The 19,417-nt window shown below is 44.6% G+C and overlaps 1 protein-coding gene across 1 annotated transcript in view; it reads left to right on the plus strand.

The window, feature by feature from the left end:
* Positions 1 to 19,417, plus strand: part of PRPS2 (phosphoribosyl pyrophosphate synthetase 2) — a 117,869-nt gene that overhangs the window by 84,803 nt on the left and 13,649 nt on the right. The window contains exon 3 of the mRNA XM_069757668.1: positions 13,028 to 13,126. Within this exon, the coding sequence (XP_069613769.1) occupies positions 13,028 to 13,126 (99 nt within the window). The remainder of the gene's footprint in view (positions 1 to 13,027; positions 13,127 to 19,417) is intronic.

Below are 19,417 nucleotides of genomic sequence, written 5' to 3' on the forward strand. Positions count from 1 at the left end.
GAGGAGGAGATTAAGTGGAGTGGAGGCGAGGCAGGTCCTGGCTGTAACACAAAACTATTACCGGCTGGGTATGAGGTGGGCTCACTCTGTGAGGCCGCTCCATCCAGCGTTGGACTGGAGCACCTTGGGCCCACCAGAGAAAATCATTCTTGGGCACACTATGTAGTTACATAGAAATGGATACAAGACCACCAATTGTGCTGTAAAAAGCGCTAATATCAGGATATAATATAAGGTAGTTCACGTCTTAATTATGTAGCAAGGGTTGGGGTAGCCCCCTCACAGAATATAATGCAGTCCCCTCTCATAGAATATAATGCAGCACCCCACAAAATATAATGCAACCCGCTCAGGTATAACGCAGTCCCCACCATAGATAATAATGTAGCACCCTCATAGGGTATAATGCAGCCCTCCTCATATAGTATAATGCAGCCCCCCCATAGAGTATACTGTAGGCCCCTCACAGGGCATAATGCTGCCCCCCTCATAGAGTATACTGTAGCCCTCTCATATAGTATAACTAGATGGTGGCCCAATTCTAACACATCGGGTATTCTAGAGTATGTATGCATATAGCAGCCACATAGTATATAGCACAGGCCACGTAGTATATAGGAGCCATGTAGTATATAACACAGGCCGCGCAGTGTGCAGCACAGGCCGCGCAGTGTGCAGCACAGGCCGCGCAGTGTGCAGCACAGGCCGCGCAGTGTGCAGCACAGGCCGCGCAGTGTGCAGCACAGGCCGCGCAGTGTGCAGCACAGGCCGCGCAGTGTGCAGCACAGGCCGCGCAGTGTGCAGCACAGGCCGCGCAGTGTGCAGCACAGGCCGCGCAGTGTGCAGCACAGGCCGCGCAGTGTGCAGCACAGGCCGCGCAGTGTGCAGCACAGGCCGCGCAGTGTGCAGCACAGGCCGCGCAGTGTGCAGCACAGGCCGCGCAGTGTGCAGCACAGGCCGCGCAGTGTGCAGCACAGGCCGCGCAGTGTGCAGCACAGGCCGCGCAGTGTGCAGCACAGGCCGCGCAGTGTGCAGCACAGGCCGCGCAGTGTGCAGCACAGGCCGCGCAGTGTGCAGCACAGGCCGCGCAGTGTGCAGCACAGGCCGCGCAGTGTGCAGCACAGGCCGCGCAGTGTGCAGCACAGGCCGCGCAGTGTGCAGCACAGGCCGCGCAGTGTGCAGCACAGGCCGCGCAGTGTGCAGCACAGGCCGCGCAGTGTGCAGCACAGGCCGCGCAGTGTGCAGCACAGGCCGCGCAGTGTGCAGCACAGGCCGCGCAGTGTGCAGCACAGGCCGCGCAGTGTGCAGCACAGGCCGCGCAGTGTGCAGCACAGGCCGCGCAGTGTGCAGCACAGGCCGCGCAGTGTGCAGCACAGGCCGCGCAGTGTGCAGCACAGGCCGCGCAGTGTGCAGCACAGGCCGCGCAGTGTGCAGCACAGGCCGCGCAGTGTGCAGCACAGGCCGCGCAGTGTGCAGCACAGGCCGCGCAGTGTGCAGCACAGGCCGCGCAGGTGGGATTTCCAGGACAGACAGACATAAGTACCCCTTAGACAATTTTTAGAGATAGATAGAGATAAATAGAGATGTAGCCCCCATAATATAACTTAGTCCCCTGAGAATAATGCAGTCCCCCACAGAATATAATGCAGCCCCCTCATAAAGTATAATGCAGTCCCTCTCCACCCTCATCATTGTCCTCATCACCACCTCTATCATTGCCTTCTCTCCCACCACCCCTATCATTCTCCCCACCACTGCCCATTCCAACACCTGCATCATTGCCTCCTCCCCCACCATCATTGTCCATTTCATCACCTCCATTGCCTCCCATCACCTCCGTCATTGCCTCCCCCACCACCATTATTGCCCATCACCTCCATCATTGTCTCCCCCACCATCATTGCCCATCACCTCCACCATCCACACACACACACACACACACACACACACACACACACACACACACACCTCACCGCAGCAGCAACCAGGCACGCACACAAACAGGCAGGCGCACAGCTCACCGCAGCAGCAGCTCATCCCAACAGCCTCTTCCACGCTGGAAGCTTTCTGTCTGAGACAGCACGCTGGATGATGACATCATCCATCTGTGCTGCCTCGGACAGGAAGCAGGACGCCGGGAGGTGAGCTGCTCTGTGAGTCTGTGTGCCTGCGTGTGTGTGTGTCTGCGGTGCTTTGTTCGTGTGTGGTGCGGTGGTGGGGCTTTACATGCGGGCAGTGTTGGCTGCGGCTAGCGCTGCCCGCTATTAAAGAGAAATGGTATTCACATTCACACCTCTCCACGCCCATAGGGGCATAGGGAAGCGGGACTATTCATTTTGCTTTAGCAGCTGGGACAGAGTTCTGTCTCCAGCTGCTCCTACTGGGACATGGCGGGCCCCCTTGACTCAGGGGCCCCATAGCCACTGGCTGGGGGCCCCTGGAGCAGTGGGGGCCCTAGGCAGCTGCTGGCCAGTATGTCAGCAGGTGTCAGTGCCTGGGCCCACCGAAGAATTCACCGGTGGACCAGTCCGAGCCTGGATCCATTTAACCGCTTCTGATTTGTACTGAACATGTATATTGCATGCCGTGAATGGGTAAAAATGATGCTGTACATGCTAGTCACATTTTGACTCTACTTTGATTCTAAACACTACTAAAACATCTGAATCCAGGAAAGATTTGACACAATATTTTAAGATCTCTTTAATGTCAGCAAGTTTTGTTTATGGGATGTTTACTAGTTTTAGTAGTATTTGCCCAAGTCTTTTACTGCTGGTTTAAGAAGCCAGATAGTCATTTTCAAGGTTTTTTTTTTTTTAAACAACGGTAAATATTGTTTCTATACTCTTATTCCAGAAACGTTTAAAGAACCCCAAGCGGTGAGAAAACGGTCTACAGGTCACTTCTCAGGCTGCGGGATTGTTTTATAGCAGTCTGCAGCTGTAGAATTTCCAGGAAACTCGCATGCTCCTCAAACCATTGCCATTTTCCCAGGTGTTTGTAGAGAATACTTTGGTTTACATACAATGTGATTAAAGATTAAATTTCTGTAAACTTTCCCATGCATGTCACATTCTAGTTTTGTATTGTCATGGACTTCCTCCAATGGCAAGAATGTTTGTATGTGATACATATCATTTGGGAAATTCTTCCAGAAGCTGCATTTGATAGAAAAATCTAAATATTTACGCGTAATTAATGTGGCTTCTAATGTGCTTGGTAATCTGTTGATGCTGGAACAAAAATACCACATTTTAAAGAGAATCAAGCTTTTACAGTATGGTTTGCCATGTGATTGCAGGGCTCTGACGCCACTACACCGCCTCACTACGGGGCATGTGCATAAAGTGCAACACAAACTCATCTCCATTAAAAGCCGAGATGCTTGGATCAGGAACAGAACAGACTTTCCATTTCATAACATTCCGAAATTTTTGTGAAAAAATGTACAACGCATCTTGTATTGTACTACTGTACCCAGTTTATTATGTATTGTCCATTTTATACCGACCATCAAAATGGACACAGACTCCACAGCTCTCTGTGATTTAAAACTAAAGTCAAAGTAAGCACAGAAAAATACCAAGGCCGAGGAAGGCTAGAGCCTTGCTCCCTAAATAAATGCATAAATGCAAAGAAATACATCAGCTAGTGTGATACGCCTTCGGTATAACACAGAGCACCAAAAGGTAAAATAAAACCAAAGAATAATTTGAGTCAAAAATACATACAGATAAGGCTAGCCAAATAATTTAGGCATCAAAGAAAAGAGGGGAATGAGTACAAGAGACATGCTGGCAGAGCAGGCGGACCAAACAGTACAGACAGTAGAATCGCCAGAGGTGGGAGAAACAATACCCCAATCAAGTGGATGCATGTGAAACAATGACCACCATAGTAGGTACAAACCAAGGGGCTACTAGTAAGTACCGTAAACTATGCCCCATAGAACAAGCCTCCAAAATCACACTTCCCCGAGGTTGTTTAACTCTCACCCATAGTAGCTGGCATAAAGTGTAGGTCCTCCCGCTGAGTCCCCTTGACGCGCGTTTCGCGTAGATGCTTCTTCTAGAAGGGGAATTCTGGCGATTCTACTAGAATACATGTATAGCAGTATTCTCTAAGCGCCCTGTGGCTGAAGACAGCCGGAAGGTGGTTATTACATTTTGTTGTGCAAACCTCTGAGGATCTGTATCGGGAAAACTAAGCTCTGTAGGCTATAAGTAAATATCTTTAGTTTTTTTGTTTTTTTTTTTTAAATGTATTCAAGGATGGACATTCTCTTTCAAAGGTATATTTCCTGTGTTGGGCTAAAAGTAATAAATTGTTAAAACAGTTAATTTTTCAACCAAGCCACAATATCCCAATAAATGTCACTTCCCTATATTTTTTCATTCGCACATGTAAGAACTTAACATTTCATCAGAATTTTCTGTACACCTATTGTAGGAAGAATAAATGGCAAATATTGGGATTTACTTGCCACATTGTGCACAGTTTGCCCAGCAGATGGCAATGTATGACAACAAAACTGCTTATTTGATGTATGATTGTAAGGTGTAGCAAGGACAAAATTAAAATGTTACCACTAGCTTGGTATATTTATATAAAAAAAAAAGGGATACTTCCCTATCTGCGCTTGTCTGTTTTCAGCACAGGCAGCTGTGTCATATAATGGCAGGACAGCTGTAGCCTGGGATCAGTTGTGATTGGTATGACATGCTGATATAGTAATCGGACAGTGGCTGCCAATCACAAGCCACAGTGGTCCTACGGCTGCTTTAGCAGTGTTTTTTCTCTTCCGATGTAAACCCAGACCATGTAGCAGCTTGCATTGGATAATTATTTTTCAATATACCAAGCCACTGATCAAATTTTTCTTTTGCTTACCTAAATCCTTTAATAGCTTTTCACCGTAATTTAATTCCAGCCTTCTCCATGATGTGTGTGTGTGTGTATGGCCATGTTACAGGACCTGTTGCACTATTTACGCTATAGTTTCTCAAGCACGGATAATGTTGCAAACACAAATTTTTCCTGTACTCATTTACAGTTCTCTATAGTTGTGACATCTGCTCTGCTTTTGTCCCATATGGCCCAGTGTAACCAGCTCATGCATCCCTCACTATAAGAATGTCCTTTAACGTTGGGCTTTAGACTGTTAACGCCTCCAGTTCCCCCCTCCCCCAACATTCCCATCACCACACGAGAAAGGAGATCTGCCAACAAGGACAGGAACCTACAGAATTAAAAGGGTAGAACCTCTCTCCAGCATCAGTTGGCTTCCTGTATTTAAGGGGGATCTATATGTGAAGATTGTGTGGAAGAAAAGCTTACCCATACCTTGCCCGGTCGCCTGGAAGAACAGCTCTGTCAGGTCCTGGAGGCGCTGTTGCAGGTCCAGTGGTGGCTTGAGCTTGTGTGCGGAAGCGAGTGGCAGAGACCTTCTATGTGTCTGCCTGCCCTGACGCATCATTGTCCCAGGTCTGTGGATGTGCAGAGCATGCTTGGAGAAAAAAGCCCCGATTAGTCTGTTGGTGACTTTTGACCCAGAGGTAGTAACTTCACTTCCAGGTGGCCAGGAGGATGCTTCCAGGTTGAGGGAGAAGCTTTTTCGCAAGTCCCTCATATAAATGGGGTTTTGAGTGACTGCACCACTAGAATGGCATTGGCATGGCAGGAGAGTATAGGCTTTTTTTTTTTTTTATTTTATTTTATCGAGGAGTTGTTCTAGAAGTGGACAACCGCTTTAAAGGGAACTGTCACCCCCAAAATCGCAGATAAGTAGCTGATGCCGATGGGCTTAGCTCATCTACAGCATTCTGGAATGCTGTAGATAAGCCCCCGATGTATCTTGAAAGATGAGAAAAAGGTTAGATTATACTCACCCAGGGGCGGTCCCGGTCCGGTTCTGGTCCGATTGGCGTCGCGGTCCGGTCCAGCGCCTCCCATCTTCTTACGATGACGTCCTCTTCTTGTCTTCACGCTGCGACTCTGGCGCAGATGTACTTTGTCTTCCCTGTTGAGGGCAGAGCAAAGTACTGCAGTGCGCAAGCGCCGAGCCTCTCTGACCTTTTCCTGCGCACTGCAGTACTTTGTCTGCCCTGTTGAGGGCAGAGCAAAGTACGCCTGTGTCGGAGCCGCAGCGTGAAGACAAGAAGAGGATGTCATCGTAAGAAGATAGGAGGCCCTGGACCGCAGTAGGACCGCCCCCGGGTGAGTATAATCTAACCTCTTTTTCTCATCTTTCAGGTTACATCGGGGGCTTATCTACAGCATTCCAGAATGCTGTAGATAAGCCCCTGATGCCGGTGGGATTAGCTCATCTGCTATTTTGGGGGTGACAGGTTCCCTTTAAAAATGTGTGTGTGCTTTGCAGGTATATGTTACCTAGCTCATGGCAGAAGAAACTCTGCTCAGGTTGTATCCAAAAGACTAGTGAGGAATACCTAGATTTTTGCCATGGTCTTTTTCATTTGGGCACAAGTTAAAGATTCCTTAAAACCCTGTCGCATCAAGAAGTTGATAAACTGGCCAAAAGAAAAACCAGGCAGTTTTCGCATTAATCAGTGAATTCAGACTGTGAATGTGGGTCTAATTCTTCTTTCTTCTTCTTTTTTTCTTCTTTTTTCTTTTTTTTCTTTTTTCGTCGCCTTCTTCTCCTTCTTCTCCTTCTCCTTCTTCTCCTTCTTCTCCTTCTTGTCCTTCTTCTCCTTCTTCTCCTTCTCCTTCTTTCTCTTAAACCTCCAAAACTATGTACAGGATATTATGTTTTTTGGGGGGTAGAGCAGCAGAAGTAGTGAGCCTTTCCAATAGATTAGAAAATTCAAGCTCTCATTAAAAAGGAACAGAAGGAACTGGAAAAGAAGTTTGCTAACCAAGTCTTCAAAAAGGAGGTACCCTTGTTGAGGTGAGAATCCTAAAAAATCCCTTAGATGAGAAGGCTTATGGATACCTAAGGCATATCTCTGAAACCTTGACAGGAGCCCTGAATCTGGTGATTTCAGCAACCTGTACAGCCAGATCCATAATGATCTTTATAGACCAACTAGATGATCAACTGAGGGATAATGGTCAAAGAGAAAAGATCCTGTCCAATCTATCACTAAAGCATGGAGCAACAGGCTTTATTGCAGATGCCTTGGCAAACTCTGTGAGGTTGGCGGTCAGATGCATGAGCCTTTCTAACACTGCCCGCAGGGCACTATGGCTTAAGTGCTGGCTGGGTGACTATGTTCCATCCCATGTAATGTAGAGTTGTTGTTTTGGTCAAGTGCTGCAAGATATCCTGGACAAAGCTGGAGATGGGAAGAAGGAATTTTTGAATTTGTCAATCCCAGAGTATGAATGGTCCTTTCGGAGGATGAGGTGCAGGCGAAAAAGGCCTCTTGTCAGACATTCGAACTTTGGTGGTTTACATCAACCATGAGGCGGACAAGATCTTGCTCCCTGATGGTTGCAACTGAGTAAATTCTCCAGATGGAAGAAAAACATCTCTTATTAATAGCGCTGCACGTAAAATGGAAAGAGAAAGGCAGACGTCCTAAGCCGCAATCGACTTGGACAAGGGGAGTGCACCCTGAATCCAGCAGTCTTCCAAGAAATTCTTGTTATGCTTTTTTATGACTCCTTCATATTCCACAGCACTTTACATACATTATCATCACTGTCCCCATTGGGGATAAACATCTAAATTCCCTATCAGCATGTCTTTGGCTGGTGGAAACCAGAGTACTTAGAAGAAACCAATACAAACATGGGGAAAACCTAAAAATGCCTTGCAGATGTTGTGCTTGGTCTGATGTTGGGACTTGAACCTAGGAGCACAGCACTGGAAAGCAATAGTGCCACCGCGCTGTGCATGTGGGTTATCTAGAGTATAGACCTGGTTACAACAAACTGATGGCATAGGAAGGTAAAGTTCTCATTAAATCTCAGGGAAAATCATAATTTAGTAGATGCCTTCCCAATTGCATGGGTCTTTAGTCTATGCCTTTCAACCAGTAATGCGGATTCCAGCAGTACGAAGGAAGATCAGGCGATAATAATCCTGATAGCCCCCTTCTGGCCCAAAAGACCTTCATTTTCATGGATGAGGCTGATGTGCATCATACTAGAGATACCAGATCTACTCATCCGAGGTCCAGTCTGCCATCCACAAATAGCTAGGCTTAACTTGAGAGCCTGGAATTTGAAATGTCACTTAATTCAGAGAGGGTTTTTTCCAAGTTTTGTATCCACTTAAGAGCAGGAAACTGATAAGTTATATAGTAGAACTTGGAAAAAGTTCCTAACTAGTTGGAGGAAAGACTGGTTGAGGGGAATCTGGTTAAATCTATCCTGAAATTTCTATAAAACTGATTAGAGCTAGGGATATCCACTAGCACTCTTAAAGAGCAGATTTCTGCCTTAGGGGCATTGTATTACTGACCTAGCTGGCAACAGATTGATAGATTTATTAAAGAATGTGATAGGTCAAGGCTCATGACCAATCCCTAGTCCAAAGATTCCACATTGGTATCTGAACCTAATGCTGGAGGTGTTAACCAACTCCCCCTTTGAACAGTTGGAGCTCTCGTCTGTTAAAAATCTTGCCTTGAAGACTTATTTTGGTAGCGCTTTCTTAAGCTCGCATAGTTGGTGATATCCAGGTCTTATCAGTTAGTACCCCTTTTTAACAGATTTCGGAAGGTAGTTATTTAGAGACCAGATCCAGCCTACTTTCCAAAAGTAGCCATTCCATAGGAGTCAGGAGATTATTCTTCCCTTCTTTTGCACTTATCCTAGGAACCTGAAGGAGTTTTGTTTCCTTCCAGGGCCCTAGGAAAGGCCTACAAGTCTCTAGAGGTTCCCTAGCTATATGGATTAGGGAAGCCATTAAGTTGGCCTACTCCTCTAGTGGTAGTTCAGTCATACACTGTGTTCCAAATTATTATGCACAAAGAGTTTAGGAGTGATAAGGTTAGAATTTTTTTGTCATTTAAACTCATTGATGGTGATGTGTGTCAGGGCTCTTTATATCATTGAAAGCAATTACAGATACCTGTGCAAATTAGTTTGGCAGGTGTGTCCAAATAAAGGCAAGACTACTTAAGAAGGCTGTTCCACATTATTAAGCAGCCTACATTTTTGGCCAAAATGGGAAAGAAAAAGGATGTCGGCTGCTGAGAAGCAACAAATTGTGGAGTATTTAGGTCAAGGCATGACTACAATCAGCATTGCCAAGACACTTCATCGTGATCATCGCACAATCAAGAACTATGTAGCTGATTCTCAGCACACACGTGTGCATGCTAAGGAAAAATTCAGGACTCTTTCCACTAGGCAATTGCGTAAGGTTAAAAGAGCAGCTGCAAAAATGCCTTGTCATAGCAGCAGACAAGTTTTTGAAGCTGCTGGTGCCTCCATCGCCCCCAGAACAACAAGATGCAGGGTCCTTCAGAGGTTTGCAGCTGTGCGTAAGCCATCCTGTCGACCTCCTCTATCCACTGCACACAAGCAGAAACGGCTCCAGTGGGCAAAACGATACATGAAGACTGACTTCCAAACTGTTTTGTTCACCGATGAGTGCCGTGCAACGCTCGATGGTCCAGATGGATGGAGTGGAGGATGGCTGGTTGATGGACACCCCATGAAAACACGGCTAAGGCGCCAACAAGGAGGAGGTGGAGTAATGTTTTGGGCTGGAATCATGGGGAGAGAGATTGTCGGCCCCTTTATGATCCCTGAAGGGGTAAAGATGAACTCCATAATCTGTGGAGTTTCTAAAACAACACTTCCTGCCATGGTTCAAGAGGAAGAACCGTGCTTTCCGCAGCAAGATCATTTTCATGCATGATAATGCACCGTCTCATGCTGCAAAAAACACATCTGCATCTCTGGCTGCTATGGGCATAAAAGAGGACAAACTTATGGTGTGGCCACCATCTTCCCCTGACCTCAACCCCATTGAGAACCTCTGGAGCATCATCAAAAGGAGTGTCTATGATGGCGGAAAGCAATTCACATCTAAACAACAGCTCTGGGAGGGGTATTCTGTCCACATGCAAAACAATTGAAGCAGAAACCATCCAAAAACTGACAAATTCAATGAACGAGAGAGTTCAGAAGCTTCTTTCGAACAAGGGCTCATCACCTAAAATAAAGTTTTCACTTGAAAACTGTTTGATTTCATTTTGTAATAAGCTGACAATGCTTATAACTTCACAATTGACCATTTTTTTTGTTCAAAATTAAATTAAAAAGGTTGAAAACTCTGCTGTGCATAATAATTTTTGGGACATGCATTTTGTGTTTATTTTTTTTTTTTTTAAAGATACTGTTTTCATAGGCAGTTTCTTCCAAAACATTGCAATTATACTAGAATAGTAGATTACTGGAAAATAACAATGACTGCAATTCAGATAGATAATTTACAGAAAATATGAGGAAGTATTATTTGCATAATAATTTGGAACACCGTGTAGAGCACTTTAAGAGCTCATTCTATTCTAGCTGTCGTGACTTGGCAGAGCAGGTGGAAGTGCCGATCGACCAGATATGTAAGGTGGCAACATGGTCCTCTCCTTCAACTTTCTATAAACACTATTGGCTGATCTGACCTCTTCTGCTGTTCTGTCTTTTGGGAGAAGGGTTCTGTGAGCAGTGGTCCTTCCCATAGGTGAATTTTTCTCTGTAAATCTCTTGGGTGGTGCGGTCATGGAGGAACAGGAAAAGACTAAATCAACGGCACCCTTATATTCCACTCACCCGCATTCCCCAGCACTGGTATGGGTATGCACTAATCGAATTCTAGGTGTACAGTTCAGGTGTTTGTTGCTTATGGTCTGATGAAGATATGTGCCTATAACTGTAAGGAGGGTCGTCCTCATGCTCTGTAACTCAACTGATGCGGGGGGGGGGGGGAGAGAGGTTCCACCCTTTTAGTTCAGTAGGCTCCTGTCCTTGATGGGCGGCTCACTTCGCTTGTGGTGCCGTCATGGGCTCTGGAAAATCCCATTACCACTAAGTAATTGCTTCTTACTGCAGCAGACTAGTAATTTCTAACTTACTGCAGCAGACGGCTGTGCCTGTGTAGTGAATGGGACTTGTAAGTACCGGTATTTACTTTTTGCAGTGTAATGTGGTCATTTGACAGTGTTTTTTTTTTTTTTCTTTTCTTTTTTTAGAGGAAAAAGATTTGTGTAAATGCTGTAGTTTTCCGTCAATTGAAACGAACCTGACACATGACTTAAATTATGTAGTGTAACTTTTTTTTCTTCTGTTCATGTATCTATTCCTGACCACACTATTACAGAATCTTGTCTATTCCTCATAACGTGTCCCCCTCTCCTCTGAATATACATAGACTTCTTAGCCAAGTGGGCATCGATAGCTGTTCTCCACAAAAGTAATCTGAACGGTTACCGTATATACTCGAGTATAAGCCGACCCCCCCCTAATTTTGCAACAAAAAACTGGGAAAACTTATTGACTCGAGTATAAGTCTAGGGTGGAAAATGCAGCAGCTACCGGTAAATGTCAAAAATAAAAATAGATACCAATAAAAATAAAATTAATTGAGACATCAGTAGGTTAAGTGTTTTTGAATATCCATATTGAATCAGGAGCCCCATATAATGCTCAATACAGTTCATTATGGCCCCAGAAGATGCTCCTTACAAAATAGGCCCCATATAATGCTCCATACAGTTCATTATGGCCCCATAAGATGCTCCATATACAAATATGCCCCATATAATGCTCCATGCAGTTCTTTATGGCCCCAAAGATGCCCCATAGATGCTCCATATAATGCTCCATGCAGTTCTTTATGGCCCCATAGATGCCCCATATAATGCTCCATTCTTTATGGCCCCATAGATGCCCCATATAATGCTCCATGCAGTTCTTTATGGCCCCATAGACGGTCCATATAATGCTCCACGCAGTTATGGCCCCATAGATGCCCCATATAATGCTCCATGCAGTTCTTTATGGCCCCATAGACCGTCCATATAATGCTCCATGCAGTTATGGCCCCATAGATGCCCCATATAATGCTCCATGCAGTTCTTTATGGCCCCATGGATGCTCCATATAGCATTGTGCCACATGTAATGCGGCTGCACTACAAAAAAAAAAAAGACATACTCACCTCTCGTCGCTGCTCCTCAGCGTCCCGTCTCTCCACACTGACTGTTCGGGCAAAGGGCGGCGCGCACACTAATAGGTCATCGCACCCTCTGACCTGAACAGTCACTGCAGAGGGCGCGGAAGAGGAGGCGCTCCTGGCGCGGTCCCCACATGTCCCACGTCTCCGGGAGCGGCAGCTTCTTCCTGTAGTGAGCGGTCACATGGCACCGCTCATTACAGTAATGAATATGTGGCTCCACCCGTATAGGAGTGGAGTCCATATTCATAACTTTAATGAGCGGTACCAGTGACCGCTGAACAGGGGAAGAAGCTGCTGCGCCCGAAGACCGTGGGACATGCGGAGACCGCGCTGGGAGCAGGTGAGTATTTGACAGGCATCGCTCCCCCTCACCCGCCGACCCCCAACCTTCCCCCGCCCTCCCGCCTTCCATGACTCAAGTATAAGCCGAGAGGGGCACTTTCAGCCCATTTTTGTGTGCTGAAAATCTCAGCTTATACTCGAGTATATACGGTATGTGCAGTTGGATAATAAGACTGAATCGAACTACAAGTGAATTTTATATACAGAAATGTGGTAGCCATATTTCTGTAATGGAATGGCGCGTGAACAAAAAATAAATCTTCATATTCAATAGAGCAGCAGCTTTTACATAAGGAAAAGACACATTTATGGCAAGTGATGGGTCCTGATTAAGTCAGGAGTCCGTTTTGGTATGTAGCACTGTCACACTTTACCATATGGAGGTTTTCTTACCGCCTTCTTAGTACAAACATAGTACTGTATCTATGTAGTTTAGAATGGGTATCTAAAGCCTCGATGGCATGGTCACCCTGATGTAAGTATTTAGTTATTTTGTCACATTGTTTATCACCTGTATCTTTATTCCAACAGAGCCGTGCCCCGATATCTGCCAAGCTGGTGGCAAACATGCTTTCTGTTGCTGGAGCGGATCACATCATCACCATGGATCTCCATGCCTCTCAGATACAGGTATATAATATAGAATAAATGTTGCAGTTCTGCTTCTTCTTGCTGCAGGTTTACGTGAACATAGTAATATGGGCCTGAAAGTTTGATTTGCTGCTACGTTGATTATTTGAAACTAAAAGCATATATACAGCAGTTGGGAAACTACTGGAAACCTAAATCCTTTTCAGTCCCCACCTTGTGTGGTTCCCAGAGATAGCAGATGGTGTGATGTGTATCTAAAAAGACACTTCCTGCGTGTGCCCACCAGAGCGAGCAGAAGTGACAGGGACATGTGACCAGTCATAGATGGAAACCCGCTTATGTAAGACCAGCCCTCTTTCTAGCCCCCTTATGCCTGCATATGCCGCACTATGTAGTAATGTCTAAATGTAGAGACTTCACATTTCATTCATTCTAAAGCCAGCTTTTACATTGTGCCTTCAATTGAAATAAGCCCACAATGAGAATTCCCTCATAATGAATGGAGGCTGCCTGGATATCACAAGTTTCTTAGCTTCGCAGCGCACATCTCCAAGTATATGTTGGGGAAAACAAAATTCTCCAATTTCCATTATGGTGGAGAAGAATTTTTCAGAATTTTATTTCTTTTAGATGTTTGCTTTGAACAAGATGGCATCCATATTATCCACAGGGAGAATTTGCTTGCATCACTCTGTAAACCATTGCATAACTCTCCTTATACAAACCTAGCAAACGCTTTGTTCATATATCAGATTTCATGTGAATTTCTGTGAAGATTTAGTTCCTAAATCCAGTTTTGATAGAAGTGATCATATGGTCTTCTCAATGGGTATAGTAATATATAGTTTATAACATCCGAGATGCGAACTCGGCTTCAGGAAAATGGCCGTCGAGATCGCCATCTGCGCACGCGCGGCATCCCGCGGCCATTTTCCTGAAACCCCGGGAAGCCGAGAAGAACCATCTGCGCACGCGCGGTTTCACAAAGATGGCCGCGCCCACCGATAAAGGGCTGAATAGCGCAGATCGCGCTATTTTCCTTGAAGCTGCGCAGTGGATTCGCCACTTGGACATGCGCACCCCACTACGCCACCAACGGAGATCTGGGGGAGAAACAGCGCTGTCACCACGCCCATATGACCTGACCAGCGTGAGTGACAGCCCAAAACGGCGACTTTACAAAGGTATTTCGGCATCATAGGTGGGGAATAAAGGCTCCAAAATACACTAATGTAAAGCCCAGCTCTGCCCCTATTTAACGCTATTTTTAGCTCTTCTTGAAAAAACGGGGTGACAGGTTCCCTTTAAGCTTACTGGCCTATAATTGCCGAGTTCAGTTTTTGTCCCCTTTTTTGAATATTGGCACCACATTTGCTATATGCCAGTCCTGTGGTACAGGCCTTGTTATTAAGGACTCTTTAAAGATTAAAAATAATGGTCTATCAATGACTGTACTTAATTCCTGCAGTACTCGGGGGTGTATCCCATCCGGGCCCGGAGATTTGTCAATTTTAGTGATTTTTAGACGCCGCCGCACTTTATTATTATTATTATTATTATTATTATTATTTATTGTTATAGCGCCATTTGTTCCATGGCGCTTTGCATGTGAGGAGGGGTATACATAATGGAAACAAGTACAATAATCTTAAACAATACAAGTCATAACTGGTACAGGAGGAATGAGGACCCTGCCCGCGAAGGCTCACAATCTACAAGTTCCTGCTGGGTTAAGCAGGTGACATTTAATGGCGAATTTTTGTTATCACTGATCATATTGTCTGCAATGGAATTTTCTTGTGTAAAAACTGATAAAAAAAGTCATTTAGCATATTGGCTTTTTCTTCATCCTCCTCCACCATTTTACCCAGACTATTTTTAAGCGGGCCAACACTATCATTTTTTTAGTTTCTTACTATTTACGTAATTAAAGAATATTTGGGGATTATTTTTACTCTCTCTGGCAATGAGTCTCTGTCTCAATGTTTGCTGCCTTGATTTGCTTTTTACAGAATTTATTTAATTTTCTGTATTTATTTAATTCCTCATCACTACCTACTTCCTTTAATTCTATAAATGCTTTCTTTTTGTCACTTATTGCACCCCTTACAGCTCTATTTAGCCATATTGGTTTCCTCCTATTTCTGGTATGTTTATTCTCATACGGTATATACTGTGCACAAGTCCTATCCAGGATGCTAATAAACTTCTCCCAATTTCTTTGTGTACTTTTATGTCTCAGGATATCGTCCCAGTTAATTGCACCAAGATCATCTCTCATTCGTTGGAAATTTGCCCTACTGAAGTTTAGTGTCCTTGTAACCCCTCTACTATACATCTTATTAAAGGATACATGAAAACTTACTATTTTGTGATCACTATTCCCCAAGTGACCCCCAACCCTTATATTTGATATGCGGTCTGGCCTGTTTGTTTAATATTAGGTCTAGCAGTGCCCCCTTCTTGTTGGGTCCTGAACCAGTTGTGAAAGGTAATTGTCTCTCATAGTTGTCAAAAACCGATTACCTTTGCTGCAGCTGCAAGTTTCTGTTCCCCAATGTATTTCAGGGTAGTTGAAGTCCCCCATAATAATGACTTCTCCTTGAGTCGCAGCTTCGTCTATTTGCTTTACGAGGATATTCTCCATTGCTTCCATTATTTTTGGAGACTTTTAACTAACCCCTATCAGTAATGTATTATTTTCCCCCCCCTCCCCTTATCTCCACCCACAGGGACTCTACATTTTCATTAGATTCACCTATATTATCACGCCGGATGGGTTTTAAGGATGATTTTACATATAGACACACCCCTCCCCCTCGCTTATCCTTTCGGACATTTCTGAACAGGCTATAGCCCTGCAAGTTAACAGCCCAGTCATGGCTCTCATCCAGCCATGTCTCAGATATCCCCACCATGTCATAATTATGCTCCAACAACATTAATTCTAATTCGTCCATTTTGTTGGCGAGGCTTCTGGCATTAGTATGCATGTGTTTTATGTTTCTCTCTGCACCCCTATTCTTTCTTAAATTATTAACTGTTCTAACCCCACCCCCCATGCCACCGCCACCCCCAACTTCCTTATTTGTACCCAGGTCTCTATCTGCACTATCTTCCCCTCCTATAAAATGAATACCCTCCCCCCAATCCCTAGTTTAAACACTCCTCCAACCTTCTAGCCATTTTCTCCCCCAGCACAGCTGCACCCTCCCCATTGAGGTGCAGCCCGTCCCTAGCATAGAGCCTGTAGCCAACTGAGAAGCCGGCCCAGTTCTGCAGGAACACAAACCCCTCCTTCCTACACCAATTCTTGAGCCACTTATTGCCTCTCTGGCGTGGCACGTGGTACAGGCAGTATTTTGGAAAATACCACGTTGGAGGTCCTTGCTTTCAGCTTGCAGCCTAATTCCCTGAAACCATCTTTAACCCCTTTACCCCCAAGGGTGGTTTGCACGTCAATGACCAGGCCAATTTTTACCATTCTGACCACTGTCCCTTTATGAGGTTATAACTCTGGAACGCTTCAACGGATCCTGGTGATTCTGACATTGTTTTCTCGTGACATATTGTACTTCATGATAGTGGTAAAATTTATTTGATATTACCCCTTTTTAATCCACAGCGCTTGGAACCGCCAAGCGTGCAATGCTGCAGATTAGTTTCTAAATTTACACAGCCAACCAATTTAGCCCAACTTGGGTCTCTCCCTAAGGTGGCTAGCATGTATGTATCGCTTGCTCACCGAGCCCCACTCCATACAGCCAACCAATTCCAGCCCTGTGCTGATGAGGGCCTAAAGCCCGAAACACGTGTCCACAGGTAGGAATTGGTTGGCTGTGTAAATTTAGAAACTAATCTGCAGCATTGCACGCTTGGCGGTTCCAAGCGCTGTGGATTAAACAGGGGTGGAAAGAGATGATTTGCATAGCTCCGCCTACTGCAAAGGATTCTGGGTAAACCTGCTATTCTTTGTATTATGCTGCTTGCAAGTACTTTCCGTTTCAGGAAAGCATCCACTATGTATTTCCTTTAAGTAGAGGGCTTTTCGGTCTCTTTCGTCCCGCTACATTTAGCCCAACTTGGGTCTCTCCCTAAGGTGGCTAGCATGTATGTATCGTTTGATATTACCTGCGTTTGTGAAAAAAATGGAAATTTGGCGAAAATTTGGAAAATTTTGCAATTTTCCAACTTTGAATTTTTATGCAATTAAATCACAGAGATATGTCACACAAAATACTTAATAAGTAACATATCGCACATGTCTTCTTTACATCAGCACAATTTTGGAACCCAAATTTTTTTTTTGTTAGGGAGTTATAAGGGTTAAAAGTTGACCAGCAATTTCTCATTTTTACAACACCATTTTTTTTTAAGGACCACTTCTCATTTGAAGTCATTTTGAGGGGTCTATATGATACAAAATACCCAAGTGTGACACCATTCTAAAAACTGCACCCCTCAAGGTGCTCAAAACCACATTCAAGAAGTTTATTAACCCTTCAGATGTTTCACAGGAATTTTTGGAATGTTTAAATAAAAATGAACATTTAACTTTTTTTCACAAAAAATTTACTTCAGCTCCAATTTGTTTTATTTTACCAAGGGTAACAGGAGAAAATGGACCCCAAACCTTGTTGTACAATATCTCCTGAGTACGCCGATACCCAATATGTGGGGGTAAACCACTGTTTGGGCGCATGACAGAGCTCGGAAGCAAAGGAGCGCAATTTGACTTTTCAATGCAAAATTGACAGGAATTGAGACGGGACGCCATGTTGCGTTTGGAGAGCCACTGATGTGCCTAAACATTGAAACCCCCCACAAGTGACACCATTTTGGAAAGTAGACCCCCTAAGGAACTTATCTAGAGGTGTGGTGAGCACTTTGACTCACCAAGGGCTTCACAGAAGTTTATAATGCAGAGCCGTAAAAATAAAACAAATTTTTTCCCACAAAAATTATTTTTTAGCCCCCAGTTTTGTATTTTCCCGAGGGTAACAGGAGAAATTGGACCCCAAAAGTTGTTGTCCAATTTGTTCTGAGTACGCTGCTACCCCATATGTGGGGGGGAACCACCGTTTGAGCGTATGGCAGTGCTCGTAAGAGAAGGAGCATCATTCGGAATGCAGACTTGGATGGATTGGTCTGCAGGCGTCGCATTGCGTTTGCAGATCCCCTAATGTACCTAAACAGTAGAAACCCCCCACAAGTGACCCCATATTGGAAACTAGACCTCCCAAGGAACTTATCTAGATGTGTTGTGAGAACTTTGAACCCCCAAGTGTTTCACTACAGTTTATAATGCAGAGCCGTGAAAATAAAAAATCTTTTTTTTCCCACAAAAATTATTTTTTAGCCCCCAGTTTTGTATTTTCCCAAGGGTAACAGGAAAAATTGGACCCCAAAAGTTGTTGTCCAATTTGTCCTGAGTACGCTGATACCCCATATGTTGGGGTAATCCCCTGTTTGGGCACATGGGAGAGCTCGGAAGGGAAGGAGCACTGTTTTACTTTTTCAACGCAGAATTGGCTGGAATTGAGATCGGACGCCATGTCGCGTTTGGAGAGCCCCTGATGTGCCTGAACAGTGGAAACCCCCCAATTATAACTGAAACCCTAATCCAAACACACCCCTAACCCTAATCCCAATGGTAACCCTAACCACACCCCTAACCCAGACACACCCCTAACCCTAATCCCAACCCTATTCCCAATCGTAAATGTTATCCTAAACCTAACTTTAGCCCCAACCCTAACCCTAACTGTAGCCCCAACCCTAACCGTAGCCCTAGCCCTAACCCTAACCCTAGCCCTAATGGGAAAATGGAAATAAATACATTTTTTTAATTTTTTTATTTTTCCCTAACTAAGGGGGTGATGAAGGGGGGTTTGGTTTACTTTTATAGCGGGTTTTTTAGCGGATTTTTATGATTGGCAGCCGTCACACACTGAAAGACGCTTTTTATTGCAAAAAATATTTTTTGCATTTCCACATTTTGAGAGCTATAATTTTTCCATATTTGAGTCCAGAGAGTCATGTGAGGTCTTGTTTTTTGCGGGACGAGTTGACATTTCTATTGGTAACATTTTCGGGCACGTGACATTTTTTGATTGCTTTTTATTCTCATTTTTTTGTGAGGCAGAAAGACCGAAAACCAGCTATTCATGAACTTCTTTTGGGGGAGGTGTTTATACCGTTCCGCGTTTGGTAAAATGGATAAAGCAGTTTTATTCTTCGGGTCAGTACGATTACAGCGATACCTCATTTATATCATTTTTTTAATGTTTTGTTGCTTTTATACGATAAAAACTATTTTACAGAAAAAAT

The sequence above is a fragment of the Ranitomeya imitator genome, chromosome 3 (assembly GCF_032444005.1).
Source record: "Ranitomeya imitator isolate aRanImi1 chromosome 3, aRanImi1.pri, whole genome shotgun sequence".
Taxonomy (NCBI): Eukaryota; Metazoa; Chordata; class Amphibia; order Anura; family Dendrobatidae; genus Ranitomeya; species Ranitomeya imitator.